At 41.8% G+C, this 17,492-nt stretch overlaps 1 protein-coding gene across 3 annotated transcripts in view; it reads right to left on the bottom strand.

The window, feature by feature from the left end:
* LOC139465705 (alsin-like) overlaps positions 1–17,492 on the bottom strand; it is a 90,114-nt gene that overhangs the window by 6,920 nt on the left and 65,702 nt on the right. For all 3 annotated transcript variants that reach the window (XM_071247509.1, XM_071247512.1, XM_071247511.1), the window contains exons 12-25: positions 16,806–16,971; positions 16,400–16,531; positions 10,825–10,953; positions 9,718–9,794; positions 9,232–9,298; positions 8,319–8,518; positions 6,468–6,533; positions 5,221–5,316; positions 4,598–4,764; positions 4,348–4,457; positions 3,790–3,867; positions 3,240–3,391; positions 2,576–2,749; positions 1,915–2,035 (exon numbers count right to left, since the gene is read on the bottom strand). In XM_071247509.1, coding sequence (XP_071103610.1) covers positions 1,915–2,035; positions 2,576–2,749; positions 3,240–3,391; positions 3,790–3,867; positions 4,348–4,457; positions 4,598–4,764; positions 5,221–5,316; positions 6,468–6,533; positions 8,319–8,518; positions 9,232–9,298; positions 9,718–9,794; positions 10,825–10,953; positions 16,400–16,531; positions 16,806–16,971 — 1,735 coding nt within the window. The remainder of the gene's footprint in view (positions 1–1,914; positions 2,036–2,575; positions 2,750–3,239; positions 3,392–3,789; positions 3,868–4,347; positions 4,458–4,597; positions 4,765–5,220; positions 5,317–6,467; positions 6,534–8,318; positions 8,519–9,231; positions 9,299–9,717; positions 9,795–10,824; positions 10,954–16,399; positions 16,532–16,805; positions 16,972–17,492) is intronic.

The following is a 17,492-nucleotide window of genomic DNA, read 5'->3' as shown; positions in this document are numbered from 1 at the left end:
AGGTGTTATCCATAAATTGTGTCTACGTTGTCATCCGTCAAGTAATGCTGATCAAACACTTCAAGGTTATTGTTTCGTGACAGTCCAAGTTCACTGCCTTCAGGGTGCTGTTGTTACCACTTCAAGGTTATTGTTTCAGGACAGTCCAAGTTCACTGCCTTCAGGGTGCTGTTGTTACCACTACAAGGTTATTGTTTCGTGACAGTCCAAGTTCACTGCCTACAGGGTGCTGTTGTTACCACTTAAAGGTTATTGTTTCATGACAGTCCAAGTTCACTGCCTACAGGGTGCTGTTGTTACCATTTCAAGGTTATTGTTTCATGACTGTCCAAGTTCACTGCCTATAGGGTGCTGTTGTTACCACTTCAAGGTTATTGTTTCATGACAGTCCAAGTTCACTGCCTACAGGGTGCTGTTGTTACCATTTCAAGGTTATTGTTTCGTGACAGTCCAAGTTCACTGCCTACAGGGTGCTGTTGTTACCACTTCAAGGTTATTGTTTCAGGACAGTCCAAGTTCACTGCCTACAGGGTGCTGTTGTTACCACTTCAAGGTTATTGTTTCATGACAGTCCAAGTTCACTGCCTTCAGGGTGCTGTTGTTACCACTTCAAGGTTATTGTTTCATGACAGTCCAAGTTCACTGCCTTCAGGATGCTGTTGTTACCACTTCGAGGTTATTGTTTTGTGACAGTCCAAGTTCACTGCCTACAGGGTGCTGTTGTTACCACTTCAAGGTTATTGTTTCATGACAGTCCAAGTTCACTGCCTACAGGGTGCTGTTGTTACCACTTCAAGGATATTGTTTCGTGACAGTCCAAGTTCACTGCCTACAGGGTGCTGTTGTTACCACTTCAAGGTTATTGTTTCGTGACAGTCCAAGTTCACTGCCTATAGGGTGCTGTTGTTACCACTTCAAGGTTATTGTTTCATGACAGTCCAAGTTCACTGCCTTCAGGATGCTGTTGTTACCACTTCAAGGTTATTGTTTCGTGACAGTCCAAGTTCACTGCCTACAGGGTGCTGTTGTTACCACTTCAAGGTTATTGTTTCAGGACAGTCCAAGTTCACTGCCTACAGGGTGCTGTTGTTACCACTTCAAGGTTATTGTTTCATGACAGTCCAAGTTCACTGCCTTCAGGGTGCTGTTGTTACCACTTCAAGGTTATTGTTTCATGACAGTCCAAGTTCACTGCCTTCAGGATGCTGTTGTTACCACTTCGAGGTTATTGTTTTGTGACAGTCCAAGTTCACTGCCTACAGGGTGCTGTTGTTACCACTTCAAGGTTATTGTTTCATGACAGTCCAAGTTCACTGCCTACAGGGTGCTGTTGTTACCACTTCAAGGATATTGTTTCGTGACAGTCCAAGTTCACTGCCTACAGGGTGCTGTTGTTACCACTACAAGGTTTACACATCTCCCAATCCATATTCCACTATGTGGAATGAACTGAAAATGTTGTCAATGCTGCTTTTCACTTTTAAAGTAGATGCATATAGAAAGGGTAGTTATTTTACCTTTCTGACTTGTGATTCAAACATACAGTAAATATTTAAATATTTAAATACAGGATATTTTATGAATGACTACTTCTTTATTTTATTATGATGTGACGTTTCGGAATAGATCCTTATACCGTTGTCAAACAAGACAACAGTATAAAGGATTTATACCGAAACATCGCATCATAATAGAATAAAGAAGTTGTCAGTCATAAAATATCTTGTATTTACTGTTACTTACAACTTCTAAAACTGCCAGTTAAACAGTTCACAAAGCCATACATCAGCAGTACATCTCATATTTATTACATAACAATTCCTCAACTTAAGAAGATAATTAATGAAATATGTTTTTGCATTTATATTCTTGTTTTGAACACATAGCTGTTTACTACAGTGTTAGGTGCAGCACCTTCTGCAGGTACTCCTTGATCTGGTGGTAGTTCTCCATGGTGAGGTTGCCGGTGTTGTGGACGGGGATGGTCTCCAGACTCTCCAGGCTGACACTCTGGTGACGCAGCTTGTGTGGGGAACTGGGGACACAATAAACAACACTGCACACATGGACATGAGGCAGTCACAATACACATGTTTACTGCATCATAGCCTCACTATTCAATATACTAGGTAGATCAGGTGAGATAATGTCCCAAATACTGCCTACCTTTATAGTACAATATTGTCAACTTTGTCATACAGCATTGTCTACTTCCAAGGTTTAATATGACTTACCTTGCATGTGAACTATTGCCTTAGCCTCCTCTGCTCTTTTGTTATGTGATATTGCCTACATTCACTTCTTCTCCAGTTGGATACTGCCTGTACTCACCACATCTCCGGTTAGATATTGCCTGTACTCACCACATCTCCGGTTAAATATTGTACTCCCCTTTCAAGTGAGATGTGGCCTGTACTCACCTCTCATGCCATTCTCCTGTTATTCCCTACATCTCCAGTGTAATGTTGGCTGTATTTCACTCTTCTCCAGTGAGATATTGCCTGTACTCACCTCTTCCCCAGTGAGATATTGCCTGTACTCACCTCTTCCCCAGTGAGATATTGCCTGTACTCACCATTTCTCCATCTCCTTCAGGTGCTTTCTGCCTGTGGTGAGGAAAACAGCCACACTTTCCCAGGCCTTGTCGGAGTTGGACTTGCCGTCTCCCTTGTAACCCAGCAACGAGCAACAGTGGCGGAAAATATCAGCCCATTTGTGTTCAGCAGGCACAGACAGCTTGCCATACACACTACAACAAGACACTATCCTGTAGTGGCATTTCCACAGAGTTACCAGTGTGCAGTGCATGACGAGAGTGAGTGAGTTAAGTCAGACACCACTTTGGACAGTATTTCAGTTATATCCCAATGCGTCTGCTTGAAGGAAGAGGAAAGCTTAAAGTGATGCAGCGAGAAAATGTACAAGGACATGTAGAGGGTTAACCAAAAATATGACAAGATTCGGAGTGGGTCATTATTTTCAGTACATTAGTGCATCAAAAACCTCTGACCCTACCAGTCCCTAAATATATCTGAACCATTCACTACAATATCTTTGTTTCAAGCCAAATTCAAACAAAAAGACACTTAAAAGAGCCGTACAATCAAATTACACTCATTGGCAAGAGAAATTCTGTGCTAAGAGAAACTGAGATGAGAACAAACCTTTGATGGTGAAGAAGTCCAGGGTATTTATCATACTGGAAAAATATGCCCTGGATTATGGAGGATGATACTTACTCTGAATTTATCCCAAGTAGGTGTGAGGATCTCCTCTCAACAGGAGGGGGACTTGTGGCCTTGATAAATGTTCCATTAAACTTGAGGTCTTCGTTCCATGAGCCATTGAAATAACCCTCTAGCTTGTCCCCCGTTGGAAGTGTCAATGTACCCTGGGGATGACAGCATGATTCAATTTAATCTACAACTGTGACTGAAGTCATAAGTGTCAGGTCTTAAAAAGTACTTCAACTTATTATGAATAACACAATTTTCATATATGGGAATACTGTTTTTGATAAAAGATTATATCAAATTCAGTGGGCCAAAAGCTCTGTCTCATCAATGTCCAGATGTAGTGAAAGAGTGAGTTGGGTTTAACGCCACTTTTAACAGTGTTCCAGTTATATCCCGGCGTGTCAGCTTCATGTGGGAGGAAAGCCCTAAGTGATGCAGGTCTCAGACGTGACCAAGGGACGCAACTCTGCACAGTGAATCGCGGCGCCTTAGACGACTGGGCCACCCGTGCCCCCTCCAGATGTATCGACTCCCTGCTGCACACAATACTCACATTCCCTTGTAACTGTGTGATCCCAGCAAACTGACCCTCATAGCAGCTGTTGTCCTCAGTCAGCATCAGACCAAACCCCTGAAGCATATCATCACATACACACATCACAAGGTGTAGGCATTCACCACATTGGTGGAAGCCAATGGCTTATGAACTTGAAACACGGTTTCTGTTATAGTGTATCGGACCAATTGTGGGGTTAAACCTGAAGTGACACAACTTGTAGGCATTCGCCACATTGGTGGAAGCCAATGGCTCAATGAACTTGGAACACGGTTTCTGTTATAGTGTATCGGACCAATTGTGGGGGAAAACCTGTAGTGACAGAAGTCTTAGGTATTCGCCATTTGTGCTAATGACTCCAGAAACAAATGTCATTAGAACAAATCTGTGATGTAAACCCATGATCTGCTGATCCAGGTGTAGTTAAGGGACGCAACTCTGCACATCCTATTGCAGTGCCTTTGATCACTGAGAAGACAATGTTTCAGTGATTCGCTTATTACCACTTGCTACAGACTTCATACATGTAATCAAACATGCCATAGAGATACTCACGGTTAGTTTGTTTGCTGAGAAGGTGCCCTCAAAGTACATCCCATCCAGGGTGACGACAATGCCCTTTCCGTGTCGCGCATCATCATTCCATATGCCCATGTACTTTTCACCTGGCAACAAGACACCACGTGTAAATGGAAGAACTAAAATGTCACTTCCACTTCTGATTCCTTGGACAATTTCAATAATCCTTGTAAATAATCATACATGACCTGCATAAGGAAAGCATCATGAAAGGTGCAACTATTACCTCTAAGAATATCATCCTGTACACCATAGCCATGGCGCTTGTCTGCCAGCCACTCCCCGATGTGGATGCTGGCGTTGCTAGACATGTGACGACCCTGGCGGTAGGTTCCGTGACCAAACCTCTGGCCATCCTTGAAATATCCCTCGTAGCAGTCGCCATTCGAATACCTGGGTGAAGAAGTAGCAAAATAAGTTTCTGAGGTTAACAACAGGGGCTAGGATATAAGTACAGTTATTGTTGGTATTTCTCATGAAGCATTTTAATATTTGCTTGATGCTGATTGTCTAGTTCCATTGTTTTCATTGTTTGTGAAGCAACCAATAGCAATGTTGTGTCACATCAAATAAATAAAAATGACATTATCCATTGTTTATGATGTGAAAGATGTTTTTACATGACGTGATTCCAACAAAAGATAGACTGAGTTGACATCTCCACTTGTGATCAGGAACATCACATTTTTCTTTATTTTCCCAACAATATAAAATAATAGGACAACCGCTTCGCAACTTGGAATTACAGATTATCTGTCCCCCATGATATAATTCACTCCATAACACGGATGGCAATTAAGAAACAGCTTTGTACAGATGCTGCATAAATGACTGAGATTGGGAACAGACCTGGTGCTACCATAGCCATTGAGTTTTCCATCCTTCCATTCACCTTCCATACACACAGTGGAGGTACTTCCCTTGGGTATCGTCAGCACTCCATGTCTGGAACAAAGCATATGTAAAGGTGTGGTACTGATTTAGGCTAGGAAAAGTCTGAAGTTACTACTCAGGTACCCGACCCCCTATTACCCGACCCTACCCGGGTACCCAATCTAGGTCTCAAGTTAAATACAAAATGGTCAAATGGGACGTATTTTACTGGAGCTCTGGCAAAAAGTATTTAGATATAGTATAAAACGATCTGATCATGCATACACTGAAGTTGACTGAAGCTTTGTCTTTATTCAAACATATAAAAATCCGAAGGAATGTGTGCATAGTCAGAAAGAAATGCAAACATTAGCGACTTGTAACCATGAAATGTTATTGTTAATGTCATCAAAAAATATATCACATGACTAACCATGAGTCCGGGTAGTCCTGTGTGTACCCTACTCAGTACCCACCCAAGTACCCGAGTTACCCGTCCCAGCCCTAGAACTGATCATGCAATCTAAGGTCTGATACTACTCTACTTTTGTTAAGCAGGGACTGCTGAAAGTAGAGGTATGTCCCAAGGTCCTTGAGGTTTCTAAATCTAAATCTGGGGACCCACTCATTTATAACTTTTAACATTCAGGTCATGATAAGGATCCTATGACTTTCATGCTTAATTTTGAACACTGTTAAATATCGAGATGTCCTTTCTCAGCCGATGTCATTTCTAGTAGTAAGTAATTAGTTTGTTGCGTCTTAATCTCCCTTTCAAAAGTTCAGTAGTTTTGTATCATATACAATTGAATGTGCAAGTCATTTTGTCACTGCCAGAGTAATACTCTGATATATTTTCCTTACAACAAATCTATATTGCTGTCACTTGATATATGAACAATATATGACATCTATAGGGAGACTGATGAGAATCAGACATTAAGTTCACCAACCGAAATAAACCCTTAAGTTAGTTAATTTTAATATACATTGGAAGCTGAAGATGATAACCTCCAGAATGTTGAATAATTGTCAATTTGGGGCTGATTTTTTGTACTATATGCAGGGATGAAAATGTTTATTTTAAAATACACCCTGGAATTTAGCCGAGGTCTGGGGAACATTATGGTTTATGCTTACAATGTTATGGCATGCATAACAAAAGTTCAAAAATCTCCCAGCATACGATATAACCAATGAAATATTCAAGATGGCCTCCTCACCCATGCTGGAGTCCCTGTTTGAACATGCCGATGTACGTCTTGCCGTCGTTCCACTTCAGTTCACCGCTGCAGGAAGATAGACATTTATTACTGGCTAAAAATAGTGATGTTGCCTTGCAGGGATTGTCTCCATCAGTAATAAACCAACACATCATACTTATACCTAAACACCAACTACAAGCTCCAAGTGCTCAGCTGGGGAATGAATGAGTGAGTTACAATTTAACAGCGTTTCAGCCATATAGCAATGAGAACAAGTTGTGAAATTTAAAAAAATATGTCATCAATTCCTCATAGTTATGTATAAAAGCAAATTGTTAAACATATTTTGCAAGCAGTACTACAATGTAGCCACTGTCATCAAAGCCACCATATATATTTGACCTAAACATGTACAAATGAAATTCCTTGTAGGCACGCCCTGTCACTGGTTTCAGCCTACACTAAATGGTTCACACAACATATAAGCTTAGATCTGTAAACATATATGCTTAGATCTGTGAACATATATGTTTAGATCTCTGAACATATATGCTGAGATCTGTGAACATATAAGCTTAGATCTGTGAACATATATGTTTAGATCTCTGAACATATAAGCTTAGATCTCTGAACATATAAGCTTAGATCTCTGAACATATATGCTTTGATCTCTGAACATATAAGCTTAGATCTCTGAACATATATGCTTAGATCTCTGAACATATAAGCTTAGATCTCTGAACATATATGCTGAGATCTGTAAACATATATGCTTAGATCTGTGAACATATATGTTTAGATCTCTGAACATATATGCTGAGATCTGTGAACATATAAGCTTAGATCTGTGAACATATATGTTTAGATCTCTGAACATATAAGCTTAGATCTCTGAACATATAAGCTTAGATCTCTGAACATATATGCTTTGATCTCTGAACATATAAGCTTAGATCTCTGAACATATATGCTTAGATCTCTGAACATATAAGCTTAGATCTCTGAACATATATGCTTAGATCTCTGAGCTTAGATCTGTGAACACATAAGCTTAGATCTGTGAACATATATGTTTAGATCTCTGAACATATATGCTTAGATCTCTGAACATATATGCTTAGATATCCGAACATATATGCTTAGATCTCTGAACATATATGCTTTGATCTCTGAACATATATGCTTAGATCTCTGAACATATAAGCATAGATCTCTGAACATATATGCTTAGATCTCTGAACATATATGCTTAGATCTCTGACCATATAAGCTTAGATCTCTGAACATATATGCTTAGATCTCTGAACATATATGCTTAGATCTCTGAACATATATGCTTAGATCTCTGAACATATATGCTTAGATCTCTGAACACATATGCTTTGATCTCTGAACATATATGCTTAGATCTCTGCAGCATGAATCAATGTGTCCGCTAAGGATACATATGTCTTGTGATAAGACAAACTACAAAAAGCTGTACTCACAAACAAAGGAAATAAAAGTGTTTTTTGTTTGTTTTTAGCACACCCTCCGTTAATGGGATTTGAAATTATTTTGAAATGCAGCCATTGACCAGATGCATGGCATGAAACAACATAACAGCTGCAAATGTCCACATAACTGAACAAATCTCTGACAGAAGTAAATTCTTCATACCAGAGACCATATAATAGATCAAATATATTCTATTATATGGTCTCTGTTCATACTAAATAGATGAAGTTTTTCTTAAAAGATGACAGACCCACACAATTTCATGCCAAACAAATATCCAGTACTACAACATGTATTCATGTTTTAACTTATAGTATCTGTTAAAGTCATAAACATATGCCCTAAATAGTTTAGTATACAAATCAGACTTACTATCCATGCAGTTTGCCATTTAACCAGGACCCTGAGTAGGTTGCATCTTTAAACACTCCATTCTTGACGAAGGAGTACTTGGCGTGGCGTATGAGGGGTGGAGTCAGGCGGTCCACACTGCCCCGCCTTCCTGAAGAGGAAGACTTCTGATTGGACAGAACTTTGTTGATTGCAGAGTTCAAGGCCATTACCCATTCAGCCTGTGGACAAAATCCCAATTTGACAAATAAGACATTTCAATATATTAATAAAAGATAATCTTAATCAACAGTATTGTTCACATAATATCTGATATATTCAGATGTAGTGTTATTTAATATCAATGAAATTACTTGTCATCTTGAAGCTATTGCATTTCCTATGCTAACAATATATAATTATTTGTGGATACAATTGTAACTGGACCTGTTTCAACACTAATCATTTACAACAAGCCAAGAAAAGACAAATACATTCACTAAGCAAAGGTAAGATGAATCACTAACTCCATCTCTCTTATCACTATAATCTATAACACAGCACAGAATAAGAAGCAATATTCTCAATGTGAGTTCGGCATACACATGGGTCTACATTAAAAAACATGGCCACTATCAAGCTTGATAGTTAACTGAATTGACTGGAAAGTTTGTTTCCTGGATACCAAGATATGGGAGGAAAGTCCTTATCCTACAAGAAGCTACGTTTGTATTTGTGAATGCCGAATTTGGGGAAAAAAACTAGCAAAAGTCACGTGAAGTATTGGTGATATCGCCGCATGTTTCAGTCATAAAAGAGTGTAATTTCATAAGAGGTCTATTTGTAGTGGGGTGTCATTAGAACCAGACTTGAAACAAAGCTATGGTGCAGAATAGGTCCAGGGTGTTTATCATAACACAATCGAGATATGATAATCAAAGGTGCCATATCTCACCTTCTCGGCAGGAGAGCCAGCAATGAGGTCCACGGTCTCCTCCGGTGAGGTCACAATAATGCCCACCCTGGAAGTAATCATGGCATCATCACAAGCCTTGCCAACACCAACTGATGAACAATATCCAGTAAGATGATTCACTCTTAATTTCATCTTCCTCATTTAACCATGAAACCACTCACTCATTTCTAATTTATTCAAAGGACACCTGCTTTTGAAGGTTGCAGGTTTGGATTTTCATTTACCAATATAACCGAACATTTTTTTTTCAAAATGGCCCTGCATACTCAATCTCAAGTCTTTTCTCAGATAAACAGCCTCTTAAGAAAACTAACATGAGTTGTTAAGAGTTAATTCCCTTTGAAAGGAAAAATAATCCTTGTTTACTTGTCCTATTTATGAGTGACTATTAAAGCCTCTATAATAAACCACACAAGCACTGTTGCTTCAAAGAAACAAGCCTCTGGTCAGGCAGTCATCACTTACTGTTGTGCGGAGTCGGACTCAGAAGGAGGAACCTCCACCCACACAGTCTCCAGGGGCAACACCTGATTCAGGTTGTACTGCAACCAAGCATCATCAAGTTAGGATTATACAACGTCTGCTGTATGAAAGCAATTTATTCCTAAAACAGTGTACTTATGATTGTATACATAGAGATTATTATAGGAGCATGTGTGTCATACTGATTTTACAAAACAAGTGTCAGAACACTTGTATTTCCTGAGGGAGAGCGAGGGTAATTTATGAATTCTTACACAACTTTCGTAAAAACAGTATGACACACATGCAAGTAAAATAAGTTCTTTTTTACCTAATATTTCTTAATCCTTTTGAGCTACCCTTTAAAAAATGCACTGATCATGACCAATCTTTTAGAAAACCACAATTGTCAAATGCCATCAACAATCTTCAGCTATGACGTCATTTCTAAAGTTACGTCATTCCAACCATACGTCAGAATAAGATTTGAATAACGTCAACAATGCCGACCGGAAACAATAAACACACATGATTATCATGAACTTGCTGATTTCCAACCAGGAACTCAATGGGTAATAATTATACTCATCACATGGCTAATCTGGAGTATTGCATTGTTATCCTGATGATTAAAACACTTCAGGAATACCAGGATGGTTATGTTGATGTTACCATAATAATACACATACATTCAACAGTAATTGTGTGGAAGGCAGGCTTCCTGGTTAACAGCATGGTACTAAAGCAATTATCTACCAGTACTTGACCATTGTGTTATAGCAATTATCTACAAGTACCTGAGCATGGTATTAGTGATTATCTACCAGTACCTGAGCATGGTATTAAAACAATTATCTACCAGTACCTGAACATGGTATTAAAGCAATTATCTACCAGTACCTGAGCATGGTATTATAGTGATTATCTACCAGTATCTGAGCATGGTACTATAGCAATTATCTACCAGTACCTGAGCATGGTATTATAGTGATTATCTATCAGTACCTGAGCAGGATATTATAGTGATCATCTACCAGTACCTGAGCAGGATATTATAGTGATCATCTACCAGTACCTGAGCAGGATACTGTAGTGATCATCTACCAGTACCTGAGCATGGACGAAGATGTCATTAAAGAGGAGTAGCAAGTGAGAGGAAAAGCGTCCAGCACTGGGGATGGACACAGGGTGATTCTTGCTGTCCCGGAGCAGACGACGACTGGGGATCCGCAGAGTGTCCTGAAAGAAAACAGCAATACACGCTTGTTCATCATGATGCAAAATATACATTGCTATTAGGCTAAAAAAAATAAAAAATTCTTGGTTCTCAGGCACCGCCGCATCATCATCAAGGTCGCCGCATGTTTTGTTTTTATTAAAAATTCCATGTCTCGAATGCACGACCTCAACAGTGAAATGCTACAGTACTTAAAAACAATGTGATCCAATATAGCACACAGTTACTTCCCTTTTCATGCTCACTGCTTTACTGTGCATCTCATGTGTTATGGTCATGGCGGCAATAGGAGTTTGTGAGCTTGTTTTGCTGTTTGCAAATTTGATCAATGATAACATTAAATTTGCGATACAACAACACTAGACATGATTATGGTATTCAAATACAAATTCAACAGTTTTTGTGTACTGTATGAGGGACAATGTTTCATACGCAGAGGTTTTTTGCCTCGTAATAAAGCAGGAAATCGATGCTAATTTATATACCCCTCTATAAAGCAAATCACTTGAGGATACAAAATCCCTACATTTGCAATAAAAATGTGTTGGACTTCCGCAGAAAAAAATTACATTGTAGCCCTTCAGTGAATTTAGGGAAATGGAACATATTATAACAATTAATCTTGGCCAATACAAATTTGAAATTTGAGGTAAAACATCACTAAACATAGATCTAATGATTAGCCGATTTAATTGTATATCCTGTTCTGATTGGCATTGTTTTATACGCAGAGATTAAGATTACTGTGCGTCTTGTCTCGTAAACTAAGCCGGAAGTAGTAATCAGCTGTACACACGTTTCTCGGAATCTACCGGTGATTCGGTCAAAAATTACCCAATAATATAACTTTAAAGAATTTTGATACAATGAGTGGAAGCATTGTATCTGAAAATTGTAGAATTTTCCTATTCTGAATATTCTATAAGTAATACGTTACCACTGTTATACCGAGGCTGTTGTCCCCCACAACTGCTCTTATAGCGAAATCTTCCACAGAGATCTCAATCACCTCATGCAGCACGTGCGTAGCCACCTAGCTGCCATGTGACACCCTTCACTCTTGTCTCTTGCAAGAGCAAGTGCTCGGGAGACGGACGGGCGGGCAGCAGCCCAGTGGTAACGTATTACTTATACAATATTCCAAATAGGAAAATTCTACAAATTACATTAAGTAATATGTTACTGAGGCTGACTACCACAGTAGGCGGTTGGGAGCACCTACAACCCGAAACCTGACTGCTCGAGTTCCTTCCGGCCAGCAGAAGTATACAACAAGGCGGAAGCACTCGATGCGCATGCCCCAGCTTGGCGTTACCATATAGGGATACCAAAGCACTATCAAGCACATACTGTAAGGCTCAATCTTTATTGCCAAACGATTGGTGACTCCAAACGGCCCCACTGGATAGGTATTTCATCTCCGCAGCGGATCAGAACACAGTATCCGCGTGAGCTAAATCTTAGATCAGGTTAAACAGTCGAAAAGAGGGAAATTAATTTCATACGGACCGTATATCCCAAGGACAAGCCTACTTAAGTGTATGTAATAGGCGCATGACCTAAATTCAATATTTGAAAGCATGCATTACAAGGTTGCAATACACGACAGACAATTAAGTACATAATTGTCAAATCAAAATACACCAACACACAGAAAGTCGCACTCACCTGTGGATGAGCGCGCTGGCTTGCGGGACCCCCACTCCCGTACCCACATCTCTGGGAACCCAGACCCAGATTGACCACCGTGCAAGGTCTGAAGACTGAGGAGTTCGGAATTGTGCCGGGCACACCCCTTAGATAGATGCTTGTGCCACGATCAGTGGCCCAAGACGGTGCACACCCTCCATGTCTTCATCAGAGACCTTTCTGAGGTAATGATTAGCAAAAACTGAGTCAGAAGGCCAGTAACAACCACGCAATATTCTGTGAAGAGATATATTGGAGTGTATAGGACAAATGTTGCGGCTAGCGCCCTAATCTCGTGCGGGTTTGACCCCTCAACCGGTAACCCCCGAGACCGGTACGCCAGACTGATGACAGAACAAAGCCATAATGCAATCGAGTTGCGAGTTATGTCAGCAGTCCGATAAGGGTTACACGATATGAACAGACGGTCACGCCCTTGTCTGCGTTCATTCGAAGCCTTAAGATAACACTTAAGGGCCCAAACGGGACACAGCGCTCTGTCCTCAGTATCAGCAGGATGTAAGATTTCTTTGAGTGATCTTACAGTGAATTCTCTCTCCGTTTGGCCAAATTTCTGATTCTCAGCGACAAAGCCCATGAGCAGGCCCAGGCGGACCGCCCCTTCGTCGCCCCTATCTTTGGTGAAGTCCAGGGTGTGAATCTCAGACACACGTGCCGCCATGGCAAAGGAGAGGAGAAATGCTGTTTTCCAAGTCACATGCCGGAATGAAGCCTCCGTAAGTGATTTCAACACTAAGGAGAGATCCTAGGCCAGTGCCCGAAGGCGTCCCTTTTTAAGATCTTGCTGCTTGAAACCCTTGATAATACCCCGAATCATCGGCTCTTTTGAGAGACTGGTACCCATAGCAACGTCCCATACTGTAGCAATAGACGAGACATAGTTGGCAATGGAACCCCCGGAGAGTTTCCGGGTCTCTCGTAAGTGAGACATGAAACGAGCAATATCATGCACAGATACCTTATCTGGCGAATGAATGTGATGTTTACAACACCACTTTGTGAAATAGCCAAACGTGCATTATGCACCTTTTGGGTAGAATCACGATGCATAATAACGTAAGCCCGAGACGCCCGACGAAAAAAACCTTTACTCCTCAGACGCTCGGTGACAACATCCACATCTCCTAATAAGTCTGGAGTCTGGCTCCGACAGGGGAAGGAAAGGGAGGCCTGACAGGCTGCGGCAGGTGCAACTGTCCAGGGCTGAATGACTCGGGTTCGCCTACGGGCCAACCGAAGCTGGCGCTGTTGGCACACGAACCTTGCAAGTGAGAGTCATTTAGAGGAGCCCTTACTGTCCCGAGACGGTTTAGGCTTCCCCCAGTGTCCCATCTTCCCCCGAAAGGGCGGCATGTTGCCCTTACCGGGGCCCTCAGGGTGGGACCTCTCTGGAGGAAGAAGACACCGACCCCTTGGACTTCCTGGCCTCAGCATCCTGAGGGGCACACTGCAAGGTATGCTTGCTGCCTCAAGAAATGGCACGTGCCAGAAAGAAAGGCCGAAGCCCCGGCAACGTACTCAAGGGTTGCATTCAAACCGATTAAACAGTTGTAAATGCGCTGGTCTCGGTCCGTGGGGGAACCTTCGACCAGACTGGCATGGAGTGCCGAGAGAGGGTGTCCATTTGCTGTAAAGTCGCTTGAGTGACTGTAGCAGCAAGTGGGGCACGGACACCCAACCTCTCCACGGTGGGACCTGCCTCGGGGAAGGCCAGGTCATGCACCGGGAACGAACCCTTTCTCCACGACGGAGGAGGTAACGGTAGTCCCCGACCGGAGGCCGCCGCGAAGGCTTTCTCCAAAGACAGCTTGATCCCGAGCGACAAAGTTGACACGGGAAAAGCCTTGTCGGCGGACTCGTCGAAAACCTCGGAGGAACCCACAGAGCCGTGGATTCCCCGGGGTACCAGCTGGGGCCATGGCATGTCCTCAAAGAGGTCATACACCATGGACACACGGTCCTTAGTCGATAACAGGAGTATCGGCTTGGGGGAAGGACCAGTGACTACGGTAGCCGCCGCCGTACCCGTGGACCCCGCATCCGAACCCACAGCCACCAAAGGGGCCGGGTCCGGAACAACCAGGGCCTTATCCTGAGATAAGGCCGCCAGTTTGGAGTCCACCAGTTGAGACAACAAAGCCACGACGGAATCCCCGGACAGCCCAAGGGCCGCCAAGGGATCCGCTGCCGAGGAGGTAGTGCCTGCAATGGGCGCCCAACCGGACGAACCCGCCACCTCAGGGGTGATAGCAGAGCACACGTAGCGCCGTAGCGCACGTAGCGCCAAAATCCTCCGGCCCCAGACCCTCGCACAGGGTGAACCGGGTGTCCTTGCAAGGGACCCTGCACTGCGGGCAACGATCGTGAGGATCCCGGGAAGACAAAAACTTCTGACAGGGGCCGCAGCGCCTGTAAACTGGAGTAACCAGGGTGCTGGACAAAAGATCCATCTCCATGTCAGACATTGTTCTTTGAACAAAAAACAGAACAGGGTTACAACACACCAAACATATTCACAAACGTAGATTTTCCGAGGAAAAACAAACGATAATAGCGAATACATAAAATACATATAATAGATATATATATATATATATATTAATAGGTGATGCAAAAAACACCCCACGATATACCACTAAAGGTGGACAGAAGACACAGAGTGCCGACGCCACACACCGTTACTAGCGAAAAAAGGCACGAAAATTTAGGCGGGAAAATTTTCTAAGCACCTTATAACGAAAGCCACGTAATTTACAGTTTACTTAGGACTAAGAAACACTAATAAATATCACCAAGGATAGGCAGGAGGCGGAAAACCATGGAACGCAGTAGAGCAGTCGATTTACACGTCTTGCTATGGCAAGCGAAGAGACAAGAGTGAAGGGAGTCACATGGCAGCTAGGTGGCTACACACGTGCTGCATGAGGTGATTGAGATCTCTGTGGAAGATTTCGCTATAAGAGTAGTTGTGGGGGGACAACATATATAACAGTGGTAACGTATTACTTGATGTAATTATTATTTATCATGAATGATTTATTCTAATATATCATGTTAGTTGCAGCTTTACTCTATATGTGTGAAATAAATTAATAACTATAAGCGTAGACTTTGGTTCAGCTGCTCGCCATTGCTGGATATTTTCGAATGGAAGAATTTGACCAATCACCGTTCATGCTCCCGCGTCCGCGATTGCAAAAACTTTATGTTGACATATAATAATCAAACTACAACAAATATGACTTTCAGTGATTCAACGTATGGCAGTTATTATATATATATATATTTTCTATCCACTAAAGTTCGGTAATAGCAGTATTATGACCGTGGTTGCTGTAAATAACGGTGAGTTGTGCGATCTTCCGATCACTTCACATACGATTTTGCCGAAATGAATTAAAACAATATTGAATTACATGTTGAATAAAACTAATAAAATAGATGACAAACATAAGTCGAGTTATATTATGAACTCTTTTTACAACCAGACGTATTTCAGTACATGGTATGTCCGGTGTTACGTGCTCACAGTAATGTCTTTGTGTTGCGGAGGAAAACCATAAAAAACTCAACCCTGTGTATAAGACGACACACAACCTCCCTGCCCGCACAATATTTTCAAAAGCTATTGCCTGAGAACCAATTTATTTTTTCAGCCTGAAGGATGTTTTTTTAGATGATATGATTCGCAAAGGAGCATAATTTGCTACTATGTGAGCAGTGTGATTCTACACATACCGCCAATTTTTGATTACACCCTTCCCAGAATGCCTTGGTCTGGTCAGCGATGACAATCTCATTCAAAGTTGTCATCTTGAGACTTTCCCAGTTTAACACAGACTTCTTCAGCAGTTTGTGTGTCACAGTGTCCTAGAAACAGAAAACAGTGTCATAAGTGAACTTATCCTGCTTGTTTACAAGGAATCCTGATAAGGAACCTTCAGACAGAAGATTATTAGAGTCATAGCTGTTGAGGAATACCTGCTGGAGAGTCAGATATATACCGGCTGGAGAGAGTCAAATATATACCTGCTGTAGAGAGTCTGACCTACCTGCTGGAGAGAGTCTGACCTACCTGCTGGAGAGAGTCTGACCTACCTGCTGGAGACAGTCTGACCTACCTACTGGAGAGACTCTGACCTACCTGCTGGAGAGAGTCCGTGAGTTTGGAGAGGTGTCTACAGAAGTCCTTCAGTCTCTGGAGGGGGAACATCATGACCTTGCGGAAGTTGGGGGCCCACAGAGACTTGTCTACCTTCTTCTCCAGGATCAAGTCCAGGAACTTGCCCTGAATCTTCTCAAAAAAGGCACTGCAGAAAGGAAACAAGTAACATGCCAGGTAGTGGTTGAGGTTGAATGTTCTGTGATTTTAATTAGTGTAACAGTAACTCCAGGGGTCCGTTTCACAATGCGACGATACGACTGTTGTAAGTCAATGTCAAAGTATAGGAGTTACGACCACCTTAACGCCAAGGTCGCTTTGTGAAGTGGGGCCCAGATTCTTGTGGTACTATTGGATAGTCATTCCAGCATACCTTTCTGCGATTTTCTCATTACAGCCCAAACCGTACTTGATTGCCAACATTCTTTATTATTTTTCCAGCAACTCAATAAATGTGTCGGCTTTGAAAGAAAATATATATGTCAGCTTCCATGTCCTGAATAAAAATAGCAAATAATGTATCTAGGCAATCTGCTTTAATGTTTTCATTACCTATTGTGCCTTGGACTGCCCAAAAGGTTTCACTTTCAGGATCTCCAGTCGGGCAACCATAACCCTTGTCAGTACAATACTCAGTAATCTAGTTCTTGATCTGGTTTATAAAGTAAA

The sequence above is a fragment of the Haliotis cracherodii genome, unplaced genomic scaffold (assembly GCF_022045235.1).
Source record: "Haliotis cracherodii isolate W230 unplaced genomic scaffold, xgHalCrac1.p SCAF_18, whole genome shotgun sequence".
Lineage (NCBI taxonomy): Eukaryota > Metazoa > Mollusca > Gastropoda > Lepetellida > Haliotidae > Haliotis > Haliotis cracherodii.
This window is presented reverse-complemented; position numbering and strand designations above follow the sequence as displayed.